Source organism: Oncorhynchus gorbuscha, linkage group LG01 (genome assembly GCF_021184085.1).
Source record: "Oncorhynchus gorbuscha isolate QuinsamMale2020 ecotype Even-year linkage group LG01, OgorEven_v1.0, whole genome shotgun sequence".
NCBI lineage: Eukaryota > Metazoa > Chordata > Actinopteri > Salmoniformes > Salmonidae > Oncorhynchus > Oncorhynchus gorbuscha.
Genome location: NC_060173.1, coordinates 94,981,769 through 94,998,448, shown reverse-complemented (window position 1 = coordinate 94,998,448; position 16,680 = coordinate 94,981,769). Strand labels below are relative to the sequence as shown.

The 16,680-nt window shown below is 45.9% G+C and overlaps 1 protein-coding gene across 3 annotated transcripts in view; it reads right to left on the bottom strand.

Annotated features, from left to right (window-relative positions):
• The window catches only part of ranbp2 (RAN binding protein 2), a 45,808-nt gene that overhangs the window by 18,870 nt on the left and 10,258 nt on the right, over nucleotides 1–16,680 (bottom strand). For all 3 annotated transcript variants that reach the window (XM_046366675.1, XM_046366683.1, XM_046366665.1), the window contains exons 11-20: nucleotides 16,531–16,654; nucleotides 16,060–16,218; nucleotides 12,057–12,194; nucleotides 11,748–11,879; nucleotides 10,813–11,028; nucleotides 10,564–10,647; nucleotides 10,289–10,430; nucleotides 10,063–10,163; nucleotides 3,909–8,673; nucleotides 76–231 (exon numbers count right to left, since the gene is read on the bottom strand). In XM_046366675.1, coding sequence (XP_046222631.1) covers nucleotides 76–231; nucleotides 3,909–8,673; nucleotides 10,063–10,163; nucleotides 10,289–10,430; nucleotides 10,564–10,647; nucleotides 10,813–11,028; nucleotides 11,748–11,879; nucleotides 12,057–12,194; nucleotides 16,060–16,218; nucleotides 16,531–16,654 — 6,017 coding nt within the window. The remainder of the gene's footprint in view (nucleotides 1–75; nucleotides 232–3,908; nucleotides 8,674–10,062; nucleotides 10,164–10,288; nucleotides 10,431–10,563; nucleotides 10,648–10,812; nucleotides 11,029–11,747; nucleotides 11,880–12,056; nucleotides 12,195–16,059; nucleotides 16,219–16,530; nucleotides 16,655–16,680) is intronic.

The window sequence follows — 16,680 nt, the reverse complement described above, 5'->3', positions numbered from 1 at the left end:
AAGTTAGCAACACTCAACTACAATTACCAAACGGTTGCTCATGCAGGTAAAAATAAGTTTGAGAGTGTTTCTCACCATCAGTCTGGTCGTCGCTGGTATATCCTGGTTCGTTCTGGTAGCAGAAGAAGGTGAGAGGCAGCAGGAGTTCCTTAGCCAGAAGAGCCTGCTCAACTGTTGGCTGCCTCACATACACCACTTCCACCTCACTGTCGGCCTCCGCATGGGAGGGTGCTATAACACAACACAAATGGAGAGACAACTCAGTCAGGAGGCTCCCTTCCTACAGAAAAGTGTACAGAACAGAGAGACATTGAGAGCAGGAACCGATTAATACAACTATATTAATCTCCAAGGGGAATTTGATTTATTATTATTATTGAAAATTGCATCTACAGAAACTGTCATTTGATTCTAAAAGGCAGGCTAACATTTTATTAACTAGAAAGTCACAAAACCATTTCACTAAGCAGATAGGTGCATGTCTAGGGTTAGTTCCTCATCAAAACACATGCATCTAAAAAAAATTGACACCGTGCATTTCACCACACCGAGCGAGAAGTCTCCTATATCTCTGACAATACTATTACTACTGAGTAAGTCAATCTCAAAAGCATCATAAACATTAGAACCATGGAGCTACAGTGTACTGTACATGAGGCCAACCATAGAGGATAGCAGTTATACCATTTCTTCCTGCTGCTCTAAAACCAATTCAACGATTACTTTCCAGTGGTAGAGCAAGTTTTGCTTGTGACATAAAGAACATGCTACCGGAGTTTCAACTCTGGCTCTTTCACTGGGACATATTGTAAATCTCTGGAACAAACCGAAACAGAGTGGGACTTGATTTTACACGTTTGCTACACATCCTGGACTACAAATGTGTGTGTGACATCACATTTCTGTCAGCAAGCATGGCTGGAATCTCCCCGTGTCTCCTTTTAAACAGAGGGAGAAGGACTCTGAATCGCCGTCAACACAACTGGCTGCTACCAGGAACGTAGTCATTTCACTCCTCCAATAGCTAAACAGCAATCCTAACCTTCATCTGTAGAAATCTATATTTCACTAGAGTAAGAGTTACTGTTGAGTATCACACATGGGCATGCAGCTCATTAGGTTGTTGTACTATAGGTTTGTACAGTGCATTCAGAAAGTATTCAGACCCCTTCACCTGTACCACATTTTGCTAAGTTACAGCCTTATTCTAAAATGGATAAAATACATTTAAAAGTCCTCCTCAATCTACACACAATACCCCATAATGACAAAGCAAAAACATTTTTAGAATAAAAATTAATAAAACACTTTTCTTTTTTTTAACCCCTTCTTTCTCCACAATTTTGTGATATCCAATTTATATTTACAGTCTTGTCCCATCGCTGCAACTCCCGTGCAGACTCAGGAGAGGCGAAGGTCGAGAGCCATGTGTCCTCCAAAACACGATCCTGCCAAGATGCACTCTTTCTTGACACACTGCTCGATTAACCCGGAAGCCAGCCGCACCAATGTGTCGGAGGAAACACTGTAACTGGTGACGTGTCAGGGTGCTTTCAACCGGACCGCCGCAGCAGTCGCTAGAGCACGATTGGACAAGGACATCCCGGTCGGCCAAACCCTCCCCTAACCCAGATGATGTTGGGCCAATTGTGCGCCGCCTCATGGGTCTCCCGGTTGCGACCGGCTGCAACTCAGCCCGGGATCGAACCCAGATCTGTGGTGACGCCTCAAGCACTGCCTTAGACTACTGCGTCAATCAAAAGGACCAGAATGTTTTGCATATTTCAGTCAAATAAAAAACAATTTACTTATTTACATAAGTATTCAGACCCTTTGCTATGAGACTCGAACTTAAGCTCAGGTGCATCCTGTTTGCATTAATCATCCTTGAGATGTTCCTAAGACTTGATTGGAGTCCACTTGTAATAAATTCAATTGATTGGAAATGAGTTGGAAAGGCACACACCTGTGTGTGGTCCCACAGTTCATGTCAGAGCAAAAATCAAGCCATGAGGTCGAAGGAATTGTCCGTAGGAAGGGTACCAAAACATTTCTGCAGCATTGAAGGTCCCCTAGAACACAGTGGCCTCCATCAATCTTAAATGGAAAAAGTTTAGAACAACAAAGACTCTTCCTAGAGCTGCCCCCTGGCCAAACTGAGCAATTGGGGGAGAAGGGCCTTGGTCAGAGAGGTGACCAAGAACCCAATTGTCACTCTGACAGAGCTCCAGAGTTCCTCTGTGGAGATGGGAAAACCTTCCAGAAAGACAACCATCTCTGGAGTGCTCCAACAATCAGGCCTTCATGGTAGTGGCCAGCCGACAGCCACTGCTCAGTAAAAGGCACATGACAGCCACCTTGGAGACAGGCAAAAAGGGTCTAAAGGACTGACCATGAGAAAGAAGATTCTCTGGTCTGATGAAACCAAGATTGAACTCTGACGTGAATGCCAAGGTTCAGGTCTGGAGGAAATCTGGCACCATCCCTACAGTGAAGCATGGTGGTGGCAGCATCATGCTGTGGGGATGTTTTTCAGCGGCAGGGACTGAGAGAATAGTCAGGATCATGGGAAAGATGAACAGAGTAAAGCACAAAGATCCTTGATGAAAACCTGCTCCAGAGCGCTCAGGACTGGGGCGAAGGTTTACCTTCAACAAAGTAGTGAGTAAAGGGTGTGAATAGTTAGTACATTTACCTATGTTTATTTTCTATACATTTGCAAAAATGTCTAAACCTGTTTTTGCTTTGTCATTGTGTGTAGATTGAGGGAAACAACAATTTTAGAATAAGACCAACGTAACAACATGTGGGAAAAATCTACATCTCTGAAAACTTCCCGAATGCACAGCATGTTCCAATCGTTGCGTGCTGGTTAAGACCGGCTACCAGGCAAGGCCAGACAGGTGCCAGCTGTGTAGGTGACGTGTCACAGAACACACACAGTGTAGTGACAGAGTACCTGGGGGCTCAAATTGGGTGGATGAGGTGCTGGTCCAAAAATTCTTTGGGTTATCTTTGAAAAGCCTAAAGTCCAATCCTACAAAATAATGGTTGGCATGTGAGACAAACTAGAATTGGGGGTGGTTGGATTAAGAAATGAAAATGTATTAATGCATCTTTGGTTAGCTTCAAGTTGCTGAACGTCATTGCATTAAGTAAGCGTATTGGATTAGTCCTATATCAATCTTTCTATATTTCGGTCCTGTCCCATAGAGAATGCTAGAGTCTGTAAACTCACGGGCAGCGCCATTGAGGCAATTTCCATTATTATCACCTCCTCCTCCTCCTCCTAGTTGGCAAACAAACTGAAAGGGTGCACACTGCCACCTAGTGTTTGCTCAGAAGTATAATTTACTGGCATATGACTTGGATGAAATCATGTGATCATTCCATAACCCATAGGAAGACCCACCCAGTTGACTACTTTAAGAATGGTGGGGAAAGGACATAGTTAGAGGACAAAAGTGTGACACCAATCTGGCCCTCGAGGACTGGAATTGCCCAGGCCTAATCTAGAGTCCTCTAACTATGTCCTGTCCCCATTTCTGCCTTCATGAAGACAACGCCTGCAATAAAACTTGTGACTGCATTATTTTGTATAATATACTAAATGTAATGGATTATAATCAATTACATCGGCTATCATATCAAACAACCTATATCAAAATAGCAAATGTGAGGAAGTGTGGAGTTAGGCTAATGGGAGTGACGGTTATGCTCTGTCCTACGAACACAAGGCTGCTGGGAGGAGCATTGTGATAAACCAATGGGACATGAATGGAATCACAACACAATGGGTTCAAATTATGTGAAAACTCCATAATGGCCATCACCATTCAAAAACAAGCAGTTTACACTGAACCACAAGATCAACAAAAACCATCAAGAAAGGAAAACAAAAGGCTTACCCTTTTCTGAGATTTTGAATGCAGTTAAAGGCTGGGAGGTCCGACCGCTGTCTTTAACCTTGGAGCTCTCTGGAGAACTATCCTCCTTGGATGATGGTGGGCTGCTGCCGAAAAACTTTTGGAGAGAGTCTGTTCCAAAGAGGAACTTGGGTGGGGACATCACCATCCTGGAGAGGTTGAGAGGGCTATGTGGAGTACCGGTGGAGGACTTACAGTCAGGGGTGTGTAAAGTCTCATGATTCAGCTCCGTCCGTTCTGTGGTGGTCTCCTCCAGGATGGCCACAGCAGCTTGTCCACACACGGTTGTCCCCGTCACTATTGCTTCCTCCTGAGTAAGGGTCTCACTGGAGGCGATTGGAGTGACCAGAATCTCATTCTCTTGGGCAGTTTTAGCCCGGTCAAATATATCTCTGAAGGAGTTAGCCACATCCTTCAGTTTGAATCTGACAGCTAACTGCTCAACATTTCCCTTAGTTACCTCGGCAAAGTCAATAGCGCTCCAGACCCAGGCCTTCTCAGCACCCTTCATGGGCTCCAACTTCATAGAAGATGTGACCCAATGGTTGGCGCAGATTTTCAGGACTTGGTCTCTCCTCATGATGAGTCTGACTCGTTTGGTATCGCAGTTCTGCAGTATCTTGAGGTCTCCGATGCCCCTCTCCTTCCACTGGTTCAGGTCTTTGTCATAGCGATACAGCTTTGCCCTGTGGCTGAAACACACGTTTTCATTCTCCTCTCCAGTGGAGATCTCCACCAGGTCTGGCAGGGGAACCACAGGCTCAAAGTACAGGCCGTCCCGCTCCTCCTCCTGGCTAATGTCCTGCTCCTCGTCCGCAGACACCCCGCTCTGGTTCATCTTGGCCAGCGACTTGGCGGGACTGACGACAGGCTGGAAGCTGAAGTTGAAGCCCTCTGTGGATTCTCCAAAGCAGAAGAGGTTCTTCCTAATTGGGCTGCTTGCCAGGGGTAAGGCGTAGACAGAGGTGTCAGCACTGTCGTCCAGAGCCTCCTCTCTCAGGTCATAGTTGTCCCATTCTAAGGTAGGGCCAGTGTTCTCTGCGTGGGGCTTGATATTCAGACCAGAGGTGTTACTGGTTGTCGTGATGTTAGCATGGCTGTCGTCCTCCTTGATCTTGGTTTTGTCATCGGTCAGGAAAGATTTAAGATCTTTCAGGCCGGACTTCATCTCCTCTGCCTTCTGGATGAGATGTGCAGTTCTGCCTGTGTCAACAAGCTTGTGAGGAGTCTGCAGTGGGATGTCTAACAGGAGCCTCTGACACTCCTCAAACTTCAGCTTGAACTCCCCAGCCAGCTCCGGGGTTTTAAACTTGGCAGCGAGTTGCTCCAGTCTGGCATCTCCATCAGAGAAGTCATTAGCCAGCCACATCCAGGCCTTGTCGGAGCCAGCCAAGGGCTTCAGGTTCATGGTGGTGGTGATCCAGTGGTTGGCACACACCTTCAGGACCTGCTCTCTCCTCATCAGCACCCTGAGCCTGCCATTGGTGGCGTTCTTCAGGAACTTGAGGACCCCAACGCCCCTCTCCTTCCACTGGCTGATGTCTCCGTCAAACCTGAAGAGCTTCACTCTCTGGGAGTAGAGGGCCTGTTCGTCCTCTTCTCCTGTGACCAGGTCCACTTTCTCTGGCATCTGGACCACAGGCTCAAACTGGATATCGTCATTATCCTCTGTCTTGTATATGCCCTCTTCATCCTGGTCAGCTGAGGTGTCTGCCCTCTGGTTTGACTGAAGGGATGTGAACAGCTGCTCACCAGCGCGGGTGAAGCCTTTGAAATTGGAGTCAGTCTGACCAAACTGGAAGTCTCCTTGTGAGTTTTTAGCCAAGTCTGCAAAACTGAAGTCGTTGGGTTTGCCAATGAAGAGGGGATTTTCATCCTGACCCGTCTTGTCCACTGACAGCACTGATGGATATACACTGACACCAGATTCCTTCTCTCTGTGCTGCTCTGCGATATTCTTCAGGAACATTGACGCAGACCCTGAAGAAGGAGTCTGAGTTTCAGCTGGTAGGGTTTCCTTTGCAGTTTCCTGAGTGCCAAACTTAAAGCCACCTGCTGGGATGGGCATGGTGAAAGAGAAGCCTGCAGCAGTGGGGGTACTGCTTTCAGCCTGAGGAGGGATCTCAAACTTGAAGGATGCAGGGGAACTTTTATCAACTTTGCCTGTGCCAAACTGCAAAGAGCTGTCACCGTTGAAGTTTGCTTTAAACCCAGTGCCTGTGGGTTGAGTAGAGGCAGTCCGACTCCCGAAGTCAAAGCTGAAGGATGAGCTGGAAGTGGCGGGTGTGGCTATGCTCTTAACATTGGGATTGGGCATCTGACAGGAGACACATTGACTAGCAGAGTCGTTGTTTCTGACAAGACATGTGTCACAGTCCCACTGTCCCTCCTGCCGGGCAAACATGTCCCTAAGAGAGGAGCTGCTAGCATTGGGGTTGGGTGTCTGGCAGGAAACACACTTAGAGGCAGATGCATCATTCCTCACTAGACAGGTGTCACAGTCCCATTGTCCATCATTCCTTGAAAAAGCAGCACCAAAGTCTGACACTGTTGGCTCTGTTGTTGGTGCTACCTCTGCTGTTAATTTTGCTGAAGGGTTAGGAGTTTGACAAGAAACACAACTGCTTGAAGAAGCCTCGTTTCTTACAACGCATGTATCACAGTCCCATTGCCCTAGCTTTTTGCTGAATTCGGCACCAAATCCAGACCCAGTTGAGAGGGTTGCCAAAGCCGGGGCACCAAATGGCATGGTTGAGGGCTTTGATTGTGCTGCTCCATCCACATCTGTTTTGGCTACAGGGTTTGGAGTTTGACAAGAAACACAACTGCTAGCAGACTCCTCATTTCTAACAAGACACGTGTCACACTCCCACTGCCCTGTTTTTTTGCCAAACTGTGCACCAAATCCAGACCCAATTGAGAGGGTTGCCAAAGCTGGGGCAACAGCAGCAGGTTTTCTTGAAGGGTTAGGAGTTTGACAAGAGAGACAACTGTTTGAAAATGCCTCATTTCTTAAAGTGCATGTATCGCAGTCCCACTGCCCTGGATTTATGCTGAACTGCACACCAAATCCAGAGCCAAATGGCATGGTTGAGGGCTTTGATTCTGCTGCAACTTTTGTGGTTTCTTGCCTCTTTCCAAACTGGGCACCAAAACCAGCAGCAGGTATACAAGTGGTGCCACTGGTTCCAAACGTAAAGGAGGAGGGTATCTGAGCTCCAAAAGACCCAAATCCTTCTCCAATAGATCCTGCGCTGCTGGTGTCTTTTGATGAGTCAGCTCCAAATCCAAAAGTAAATCCTCCCACTGAAGCTGCCCCACTAGTAAACCCTTTGATGTCAGTAGCCGGTGCGCTGTCCAGCTTTGATGGGGCATTAGGGTTGGCAGTCTGGCAGGCAACACACTGCATAACTTTAGCTGCATTTCTTACACAGCACACGTCGCAGTCCCACTCCCCGTACTTCTTTGCAAATTGGGCAGCAAAGTTTGTCGCCAACGGAGCAGAGGGTTTAGGAAAATTATTTTTCCTATATGACTGATCTTGCTGCATTTTTGGAGATTTGGGAACGATCTTCTGAGCCTCTTCAAACTTTGTCTTGAAGAGCAATGCCTCGTCTTCCGTTTTGTACCGGATGGCCAGTTGCTCAGGCCTTGGTTCCTCATCCGCATAATCAACGGCATTCCAGACCCAGGACTTGTCAGATCCAGCATTTGGTTTCAGGAGCATATCTGGCGTGATGTAGTGGTTAGCGCAGATCTTCAGAACCTGCTCCCTCCTCATCAGCAGACGCACTTTTCCTGATCTATTGTGCTTTAGGATTTTGACTAAGCCGATACCTCTCTCTTTCCACTCTTTTGTCTCCGCATCGAATCTGAACAGCTTGGCCCTGTTACAGAACATTTCCTCCTCTTCCTCCTCTCCAGTCTTCACGTCTACTTTGTCAGGGAGGGGCACAATAGGCTCAAAGTGAGGCCCATCCTCGTCTTCCTCCACATGAGTGCTGTCGTTGTTGCTCTCGGCTCCCTTCTCCTCCTCTGCTGTGTTTGCCAGCCCAAATACCGGCGTGGTTACATCAGTAAAACTAAATGGCTGGTCAAATTTTCCAAACAGGTTTGGTTTGTCCTGGATCTGGATTGTGTCAGCAAAGGAGAACTCAGACGCACTTTTAGGGCCAAAGGTAAAAATCCCTCCCTGACTAGGAGGCTCTTGGTGCTTCCCCTCCGAGGGGCCCTCAGATTTGGTGGGAATGTCTGACGTCAGAAGACCCAACAGGCTCTCATTGTTTTTGGACTTGAAAGTGAAGTCCCCGTCATTTGATTTAAAGTTGGAGTTGAATTTAAAGGCAGCGGATGATGGAGTGGACTGGGCGACTATTCCAGCACCAAAGCTAGGCAACTTAGGAGGCTCAGCATGGATCGGCTGGCCAAAAGAGATCTTCCCAAAGCCAACAGGCTTCCCCTCGATGCTCTTTGGTGGTTGGACAGGTACAATGGAGGGCTTGGTGAAGTAGCCAGGCTCTGGGAGGGGAGGGTTTGTGGTGGGCTGAGAGTGGCCATAGTATTCCTCACTGTATGGGGAGAGTAGACTGGTTGCTGGTGACTCGAAGCGGAGAGGGGCACCGAAGACCTGATCTTGAGGAGGGTAGATGCAGGCTGGTGTTGACTGTAGGGGAGGTGTGTTTGTGGGCTGCTGGTAGGCATACATGTGCTGCTGGGGTGGCAGGCGGTTGATTCCATACACAGGAGCCTGAGACACAAGAGAAAGAAACATGTATTCAAACTAAAACCTGTGCATATTTGCCACTGAAATGTAGGGCTGGGCAATATCAAATTAAGTCAATTAATTCCAATGTATGTCTTTGCGCAATATTCCAAATGCCTGTATTGCAAGAATCAAGGTTTTTTGTACTTTTCCTTTCTATAAAGGAAATGTCTCTACTGACGAGATGCATGTCTCCGCCCTAACAATGGGAGTTGTTGTCACCAAGGCAGGAAGGCATGCGATCTTGAAAATGTCAGGAACTTAGAAAGTTTCTTCAAGTGAGGTCGCAAAAACCATCAAACGCTATAATGAAACTGTCTCTCATGAGGACCACCACAGGAAGGGAAGACTCAAAGACTCTGCTGCAGAGGTAACTTGCCAGCCTCAGGAATTGAAGACCAAATAAATGCTTCAGAGTTCAAGTAACAGACATCTCAACTTGCAACTGTTCAGTGGAGACTGCGTGAATTAGGCCTTCATGGCCGAACTGCTGCAAAGAAACCACTACTAAAGGACAACAATAAAAAAAAGAGACTTGATTGGGCCAAGAAACACGAGAAATGGATATTAGACTGGTGGAAATCTGTCCTTTGGTCTGATGAGTCTAAATTTGAGATCTTTGGTTCCAAACGCCATGTCTTTGTGAGACGCAGGGTAGGTGAACGGATGATATCCGCATGTGTGGGTCCGTGAAGCATGGAGGTGGTGTGGGGGTGCTTCGCTGGTGATACTGTCAGTTACTGGCACACTTAACCAGCATGGCTACCACAGCATTCTGCAGCAATACACCATCCTATCTGGTTTGCGCTTATGGGGACTATCATTTGTTTTACAACAGGACAATGACTCAACACACCTTCAGACTGTGTAAGGGCTATTTGACCAAGAAGGAGAGTGATGAGTGATGCATCAGATGACCTGGCCTCCACAAACACCCAACCTCAACCCAATTGAGATGGTTTGGGATGAGCTGGACCGCAGAGTGAAGGAAAAGCAGCCAACAAGTGCTCAGCATATGTGGGAACTCCTTCAAGACGGTTGGAAAAGCATTCCAGGTGAAGTTGGTTGAGAGAATGCCAAGTGTGCAAAGCTGTCATCAAGGCAAAGGGTGGCTACTTTGAAGAATCTCAATCCCCTTTTTTGGTTACTATATGATTCCATATGGGTTATTTCATAGTTTATGTCTTCACTATTATTCTACAATGTAGAAAATAGTCTAAAAATTATATTAAAAAACTTGGATGAGTAGATGTGTCAAGAAATCAATATATTAATTTTTAGGCCATATCACCCAGCCCTACTGAAAATACTATCCCACTTTAAGTAACTAAACCATTCTCAATTCTTAAAGAATCCCAAGGTATAAACACATACCTTTGTTGGAGTAACATTGGCTGCCGTACGAAGGAGATACTGTCCGGCATTATAAGCAGAGGATTGATTGTAATACATAGAGGGTGCCTGTGTGGTGGCAACTGTAAACAAAAAGAGGAGGAAAGAGGGTATAATCAACATTCAGAATTTAATATCCTAGAAACATTGCTATTTCATTATATCACACAGTCAAACTACACAACTCAGTTGTGTACTGTGTTCCTACCAGTGAGGGGTGCTCCATGGAAGGTCTGTGCTGGGGGGTACCCCTCCTGTATGCTCTCAGCCCCGTACCCATCTCCATACATTCTTTGGTGGGGTGACGCCATGCTGTCTGACGAGTGATGCCTCAGGTCATGGACCTCATTCTGCAACACAACCACACAGCACTTATCAACACAGAAACCATACATTAACATCTATAATTTAATTCATATGCACACTTGACATGGCTAACATCCATCTCCCATATCCTCAAAATCAATGAAGCCAAGGGCTGACCTTGAGGCTCTCCACCTGCTGGCAGAGCATCTGCAGGAGGCACTTCTGGTCCTCCGCCCAATGAGGTGGTGTCTTTGGGGAAATCTGGAAATGGAGGATAGTCCCCCCCCCCATAAAGATATTTAAAATATTTATGTGCGAAAAACAACCTGTACAGTAAATCTGAGTGCATGTATGTTCATGTTTGAAAAATAGGAAGAGCAACTGTCTCACATATGTTTATAAGTCAACATTTATAATTAAAAGTACCAGGTGTCTTTTGGAGGGAGAGGCCAAGCTCTTGCTGGGGGAGGGGGTTAATGGGGCGAATTTGACACAAGAGATTGAAGCATCAGGCTTAGTAAACTGAAGGCTGGAGTGGACCGGTCCGCCGTCGTCCTCTTCATCCATCGCTTCTCCACTCTCCTCCAGCTGCTGTTTCACATCGTTCAGGAGATCCATCACCTCCTCCATCGAAACGGGCAGCTGGGACATAACACAGTGAATATGGTTGAATGTCATGTCATGCTTCCAACTCTTAAACTTTTGATTATATGGTAACTGTAGCCTACTGTTCAGATGGGTTAAATGGAAACTCAAATCTGGACACTGACTGTAGGCCTATAACTTCTCACATAGCCTTAATATTAACTGCGGCAGGATTAAGCATTTCTTGCAGTAAAATGATACACAAAATATAGGCAACATTTTTACTCGGGAACAGGAGTGGAGAAATATGATTTCTTTCTTTCAGCATCTTGAGAGAATGGGAATGCTCAGTTAAATACCATCGGTTGAGGTGCCATCTTTATCTTTTTCTTGTTGAGTTATTGCATTTTCTCAGATGTCAACTAGATTGAAGCATTCATTCTATCCATTTATTCTGGTGAGCAAGGGTTTATTTAGTCTTCTAGGGCAACATTTAATGACAGAAGAGAAGCTGCATGTATTTAATTATAGAGAAGATGACTAACAAATAGCCTACCAAAATGTCAGAAATTATTAGTAGAAACGTATCAAAATCATGCAAAAAAAAATAAAAAAATCAAGCAACCCTATCAAAGAATGGTTCTACAGTCTTTGACTATAGCCTATAGGGCATATTCTATATTTGTGGGTTAGGGTTGGGTGCAGGCCTCAGATTTAGCAATTGCGGGCAAGTGAACAAATAGCTGCCCGGCGCACCACTAGTGTGTGTGTCTAACCTTATCCATGTCGTCAGCGTTGGCGTTGTAGATCTTGGACAGGTAAGTTCTGAACTTCCTGAGGAACATGATGCACCTGTCCTGTGTCTCCTCCACCCCGCTACCAGCCTCCTCAGACAGACGCTGGAAGATCTACAAAACACAGATATATCAAAAGACAATTCATAACAAACACATTTTGTATGGTAAAACAGAGAAAAATGCTGGCAGAATTTTTTTCTACTGGGAGCTGCACTTAAAAGCATGGTTATAAAGTGCAGGTGACAGACTCCAAGACCAAGGTCGAGCAGTGAACCCCTCACTACATACCCTAGCTAGGTGCCAGTTAGACGAGATGTTGTTGATCGTCTCCAGGGTAGCAATAGCCTCCTCTGTCTTCCCCTCGATGTCCAGGAGGGTCGCAAATGCTATCTTGGCCTCCTCCTCAAAGCCCTTCACTGATGGGATCTGCGATGAACACAAACACACTAACCAATGAAAATAGAGCAATGCATACATTAAAACTGGTCTTGTCAATTTTCCAGCTTGGCAACAGTGATTACATGACGCCGGTGTGAATAGCGGCCGTTTTACAGGCTCCTGACCAATTGTGCTATTTAGTGTCTTTTTTTGTCGTAATCTGAACTTATTTGTACATTATGTTTCCACTTTGTTTCCTATGACCGAAAAAAGCTTCTGAACATGAGAACAGCTATCACTAACCTCCATTTGGACGAGGACTTCTACTTCAATGAGTCGGAGGCAAAAGACATGGATTATCCCGGACCAGGCCCTGATCCACGACAGTCGTATAGAGGCCGGCACACGAGCACCCTGGTGAGACTGTTTCTACCCTCGGTTCTATTGGCGAATGTGCAATCGCTGGAAAGAAAATTGGACGAGCTCTGTTCGATACTATCCTATCAACAACTAAAATACTATGCTTCTTGGAGCTACAGCTGAACAAGGATATAGATAATATAAAATCTACCTGGTTTTTCAATTCATCGACAGTACAGAACGGCAGATCCAGGGTGGTGGGGGAGCGTTTCTTTATTAACAACAGCTTGTGCGCATTCTCAAATATTAAGGAAGTATCGATGTTCTGCTCGCCTGAGTTAGTGTAACTCATGATAAGCTGTAGACCATACTATTTACCAAGAGTATTAGTCTGTATTTTTCGTAGTTGTATTTACCGCCACAAACCGAACTCAACAAGCTGTACAAGGCCATAAGCGAACAAGAAAATGCTCATCCAGAGGCGGCGTTCCTGGTGGTCGGTGATTATTTTTACCCCTTTTTTGTGATATCCAATTGGTCGGTACAGTCTTGTCCCATTGCTGCAACTACCCAACAGACTCTTGAGAGGCGAAGGTCGAGAGCCATGCGTCCTTGGAAAAACACATCCCTGCTAAGCCACACTACTTCTTGACTCACTGCTCGCTTAACCCGGAAGCCAGCCGCACCACTGTGTTAGAGGAAACACAGTCCAACTGGCGAAGTCAGCTTGCAGGAGCCCGGCCAACCTCAAGAAGTCGCTAGAGCACGATGGGACAAGGAAATCCCAGCCAGCCAAACCCTGCCCTAAACCGGACAACGCTGGGCCCTGCGACAAACCATCAAACAGGCAAAGCGTCAATACAGGACTATGATCAAATCCTATTACACCAGCTCTGAAACTTGTCGGATGTGGCAGGGCCTGCAAACTATCACGGAATACAACGGGAAACACAGCCGAGAGCTGCTCAGTGACGCCAGCCTACCAAATGATCTAAATGCCATATATGATCGCGTCGAGGCAAGCAACACTGTCCATGTGTGAGAGAACCAGCTGTTCCAGAAGACTAAGATCTAAGACTTTTAAAAAGGTTAACATTCACAAGGCCGCAGGGCCAGACAGATTACCAGGATGCATACTCAGGTTACAGCTTGTCAGTGCATGCTCTGTCTAAATGACTACCACTCCGTAGCACTCACATCTATATCTATTAAGGATCACCATTAGCTGTTACCAAGGCAGCAGCTGCACTTCTTGGGGTCCAAACACATTAAGTTAATTACATATGAAACAAAAAAACAGTACAACATTATTATACCACTACAAATCTACAATACTCAGCAAAAACATCTCCTCCTCATGGACTACACCAGATTTGCCAGTTCTTGCTGTTACCCCACTCTTCCACCAAGGTACCTGCAAGTTCCCGGACATTTCTAGGGGGAAATGGCCTTAGACCTCACCCTCTGATCCAACAGGTCCCAGACGTGCTCAACAGGGTTGAGATCGGGGCTCTTCGCTGGACATGGCAGAACACTGACATTCCTGTCTTATAGGAAATCACACACAGAACGAGTAGTATGGCTGGTAGGCATTGTTATGCTGGAGGGTCATGTCAGGATGAGCCTGCAGGAAGGGTATCACATGAGGGAGGATGTCTTCCCTGCAATGGCAACAAGTTCAGTCCGATGATGCTGTGACACACCGCCCCAGAGTATGACGGACCCTCACCTCCAAATCGATCTCACTCCAGAGTACAGGCCAACGGTGTTACGCTCATTCCTTCGACGATAAAGACAAAACTGCGACTCGTCAGTAAAGAGCACTTTTGCCAGTCCTGTCTGGTCCAGCAACGGTGGATTTCTGCCCATAGGCAACATTGTTGCCGGATATGTCTGGTGAGGGCCTGCCTTACAACAGTCTACAAGCCCTCAGTCCAGCCTCTCTCAACCTATTGCAGACAGTCTGAGCACTGATGGAGGGATTGTCCGTTCCTGGTGTAACTTGGGCAGTTGTTGCCATCCTGTACCTGTCCCGCAGGTGTGATGTTCGGATGTACCGATCCTGTGCATGTGTTGTGACACGTGGTCTGCCACTGCGAGGACGATCAGCTGTCCATCCTGTCTCCCTGTAGTGCTGTGTTAGGCGTCTCACAATACGGACATCACTATTTATTTCCCTGGCTACATCTGCAGTCCTCATGCCTCCTTGCCGCATGCCTAAGGCACATTAACACAGATGAGCAGGGACCCTGGGCATCTTTATTTTGGTGTTTTTCAGAGTCAGTAGAAGGGCCTCTTTAGTGTCCTAAGTTTTCATAACTGTGACCTTAATTGCCTACAGTCTGTAAACTGTTAGTGCCTTAACGACCGTTCCACAGGTGCATGTTCATTCATTGTTTATGGTTCATTGAACAAGCATGGAAAACAGTGTTTAAACCCTTTACAATGGGGATCTGTGCAGTTCCTTGGATTTGACAAATTATCTTTGAAAGACAGGGTCCTGACAACAGGACATTTCTTTTTTGCTGAGTTTATGTATGTATGAAAGTGGAGGAGAGATTGAATTAATCCCTGCTTGTATTTATGGGAGGTATTGACATGTTGAATGCACCGAGCTGTCTGTTTGAACTACTGGAGTACAGCTCGGACACCCATGCATACCAAACAAGACATGCCACCAGAGGTCTCTTCACAGTCCTTAAGTCCAGAACAGACTATGGAAGGAGCACAATACTAAATAGAGCCATGACTACATGGAACTCCATTCTACATCAAGTAACTCATGCAAGTAGTAAAATTAGATTTTAAAAAACAGATAAAAACCTTATGGAACAGCGGGGACTGTATAAAGCAACACACACATAGGCAGACACATGATAGCATACACACACATACACACACATATGCACATGGATTTTGTACTGTATATATGTGGTGGAGTAGGGGCCTGAGGGCACACAGTCTGAATGTATTGTAATGTTTTGAAAATTGTATAAACAGTCTTAATTTTGCTGGACCCCAGGAAGAGTAGCTGCTGCCGGGACCCATAATAAATACAAATATAGATCCTGATTGCCTAGTCACGTTTAACCCGACCCACATGTACTGTGTACACAGTGTATTACCTCAATTACCTCGTACCGCTGCTCATTGACTCGGTACTGGTCCTTTTTGTATATAGCTTCATTATTGTTTTTATTGTGTTACTATTTCCCCTTTTATTTAAACAACTTAACACTGCACTTCTGTGAATGGGCTCGTAAGTCCGCATTTCACTGTACAGTCTACACCTGTTGGATTCAGCATTTCACTGTACAGTCTACACCTGTTGGATTCAGCATTTCACTGTACAGTCTACACCTGTTGGATTCAGCATTTCACTGTACAGTCTACACCTGTTGGATTCAGCATTTCACTGTACAGTCTACACCTGTTGGATTCGACACATGTAACCAAAAAAATTCAATTTGATATCAAGTCTACACACATGACAATGCTTTAACTCAGCAGACTAACAGTGTTGGTCAGAGAAACAGCTGTGGTGGTAGCTCACCTCTATGTCTCTAGAGGGGAAGTGTATGAACAGGGGGTCCAGGGGTCCAGGGATGCCACGTCTCCTCTTGATCTTGTCCAGCAGGGGGAGCACCACGTTCCAGTAGTGGACACTCCGCCTTATGTATTCGTGGTGATAGTATGAGTTCACACCAAACCCCTGGGAATTACATCCGAACAGATGTTTAATCCAAATGAAGAAATGTAATTCCTTCAAAATCATTCATTTTTACTAAGGACACCTCGTTCAGTGTCGCATTCTCAGTTATTTTGTTTTATATATAGTCATAATTTACTTTACCAAAGGGATTTTGTAGAATATTCTCGCTAGTCAGAGAGTTCTAAATAATAATCATACAAAGCTATAAATACTATTGAGTAATTTCAGACAGACACCTAGCACATATCATGTTCACTAATGTAGAGTGTGACAGAAAAAGGCAGGTGTCTCATCTGGCTGAGGTGTATGTACCGCTGAGCTGAGGTGCTGGGCCCAGTGTATGGGCAGGGCTGGTTGAAGGCCATGTTTCTCTCCGGCTCGCAAGGTGCTTAGTCCATGTTGAACCGTCATCCTCAGTTTGGCTGACATGCCAGGCCTACAAACACAGATACACAGAGAGTA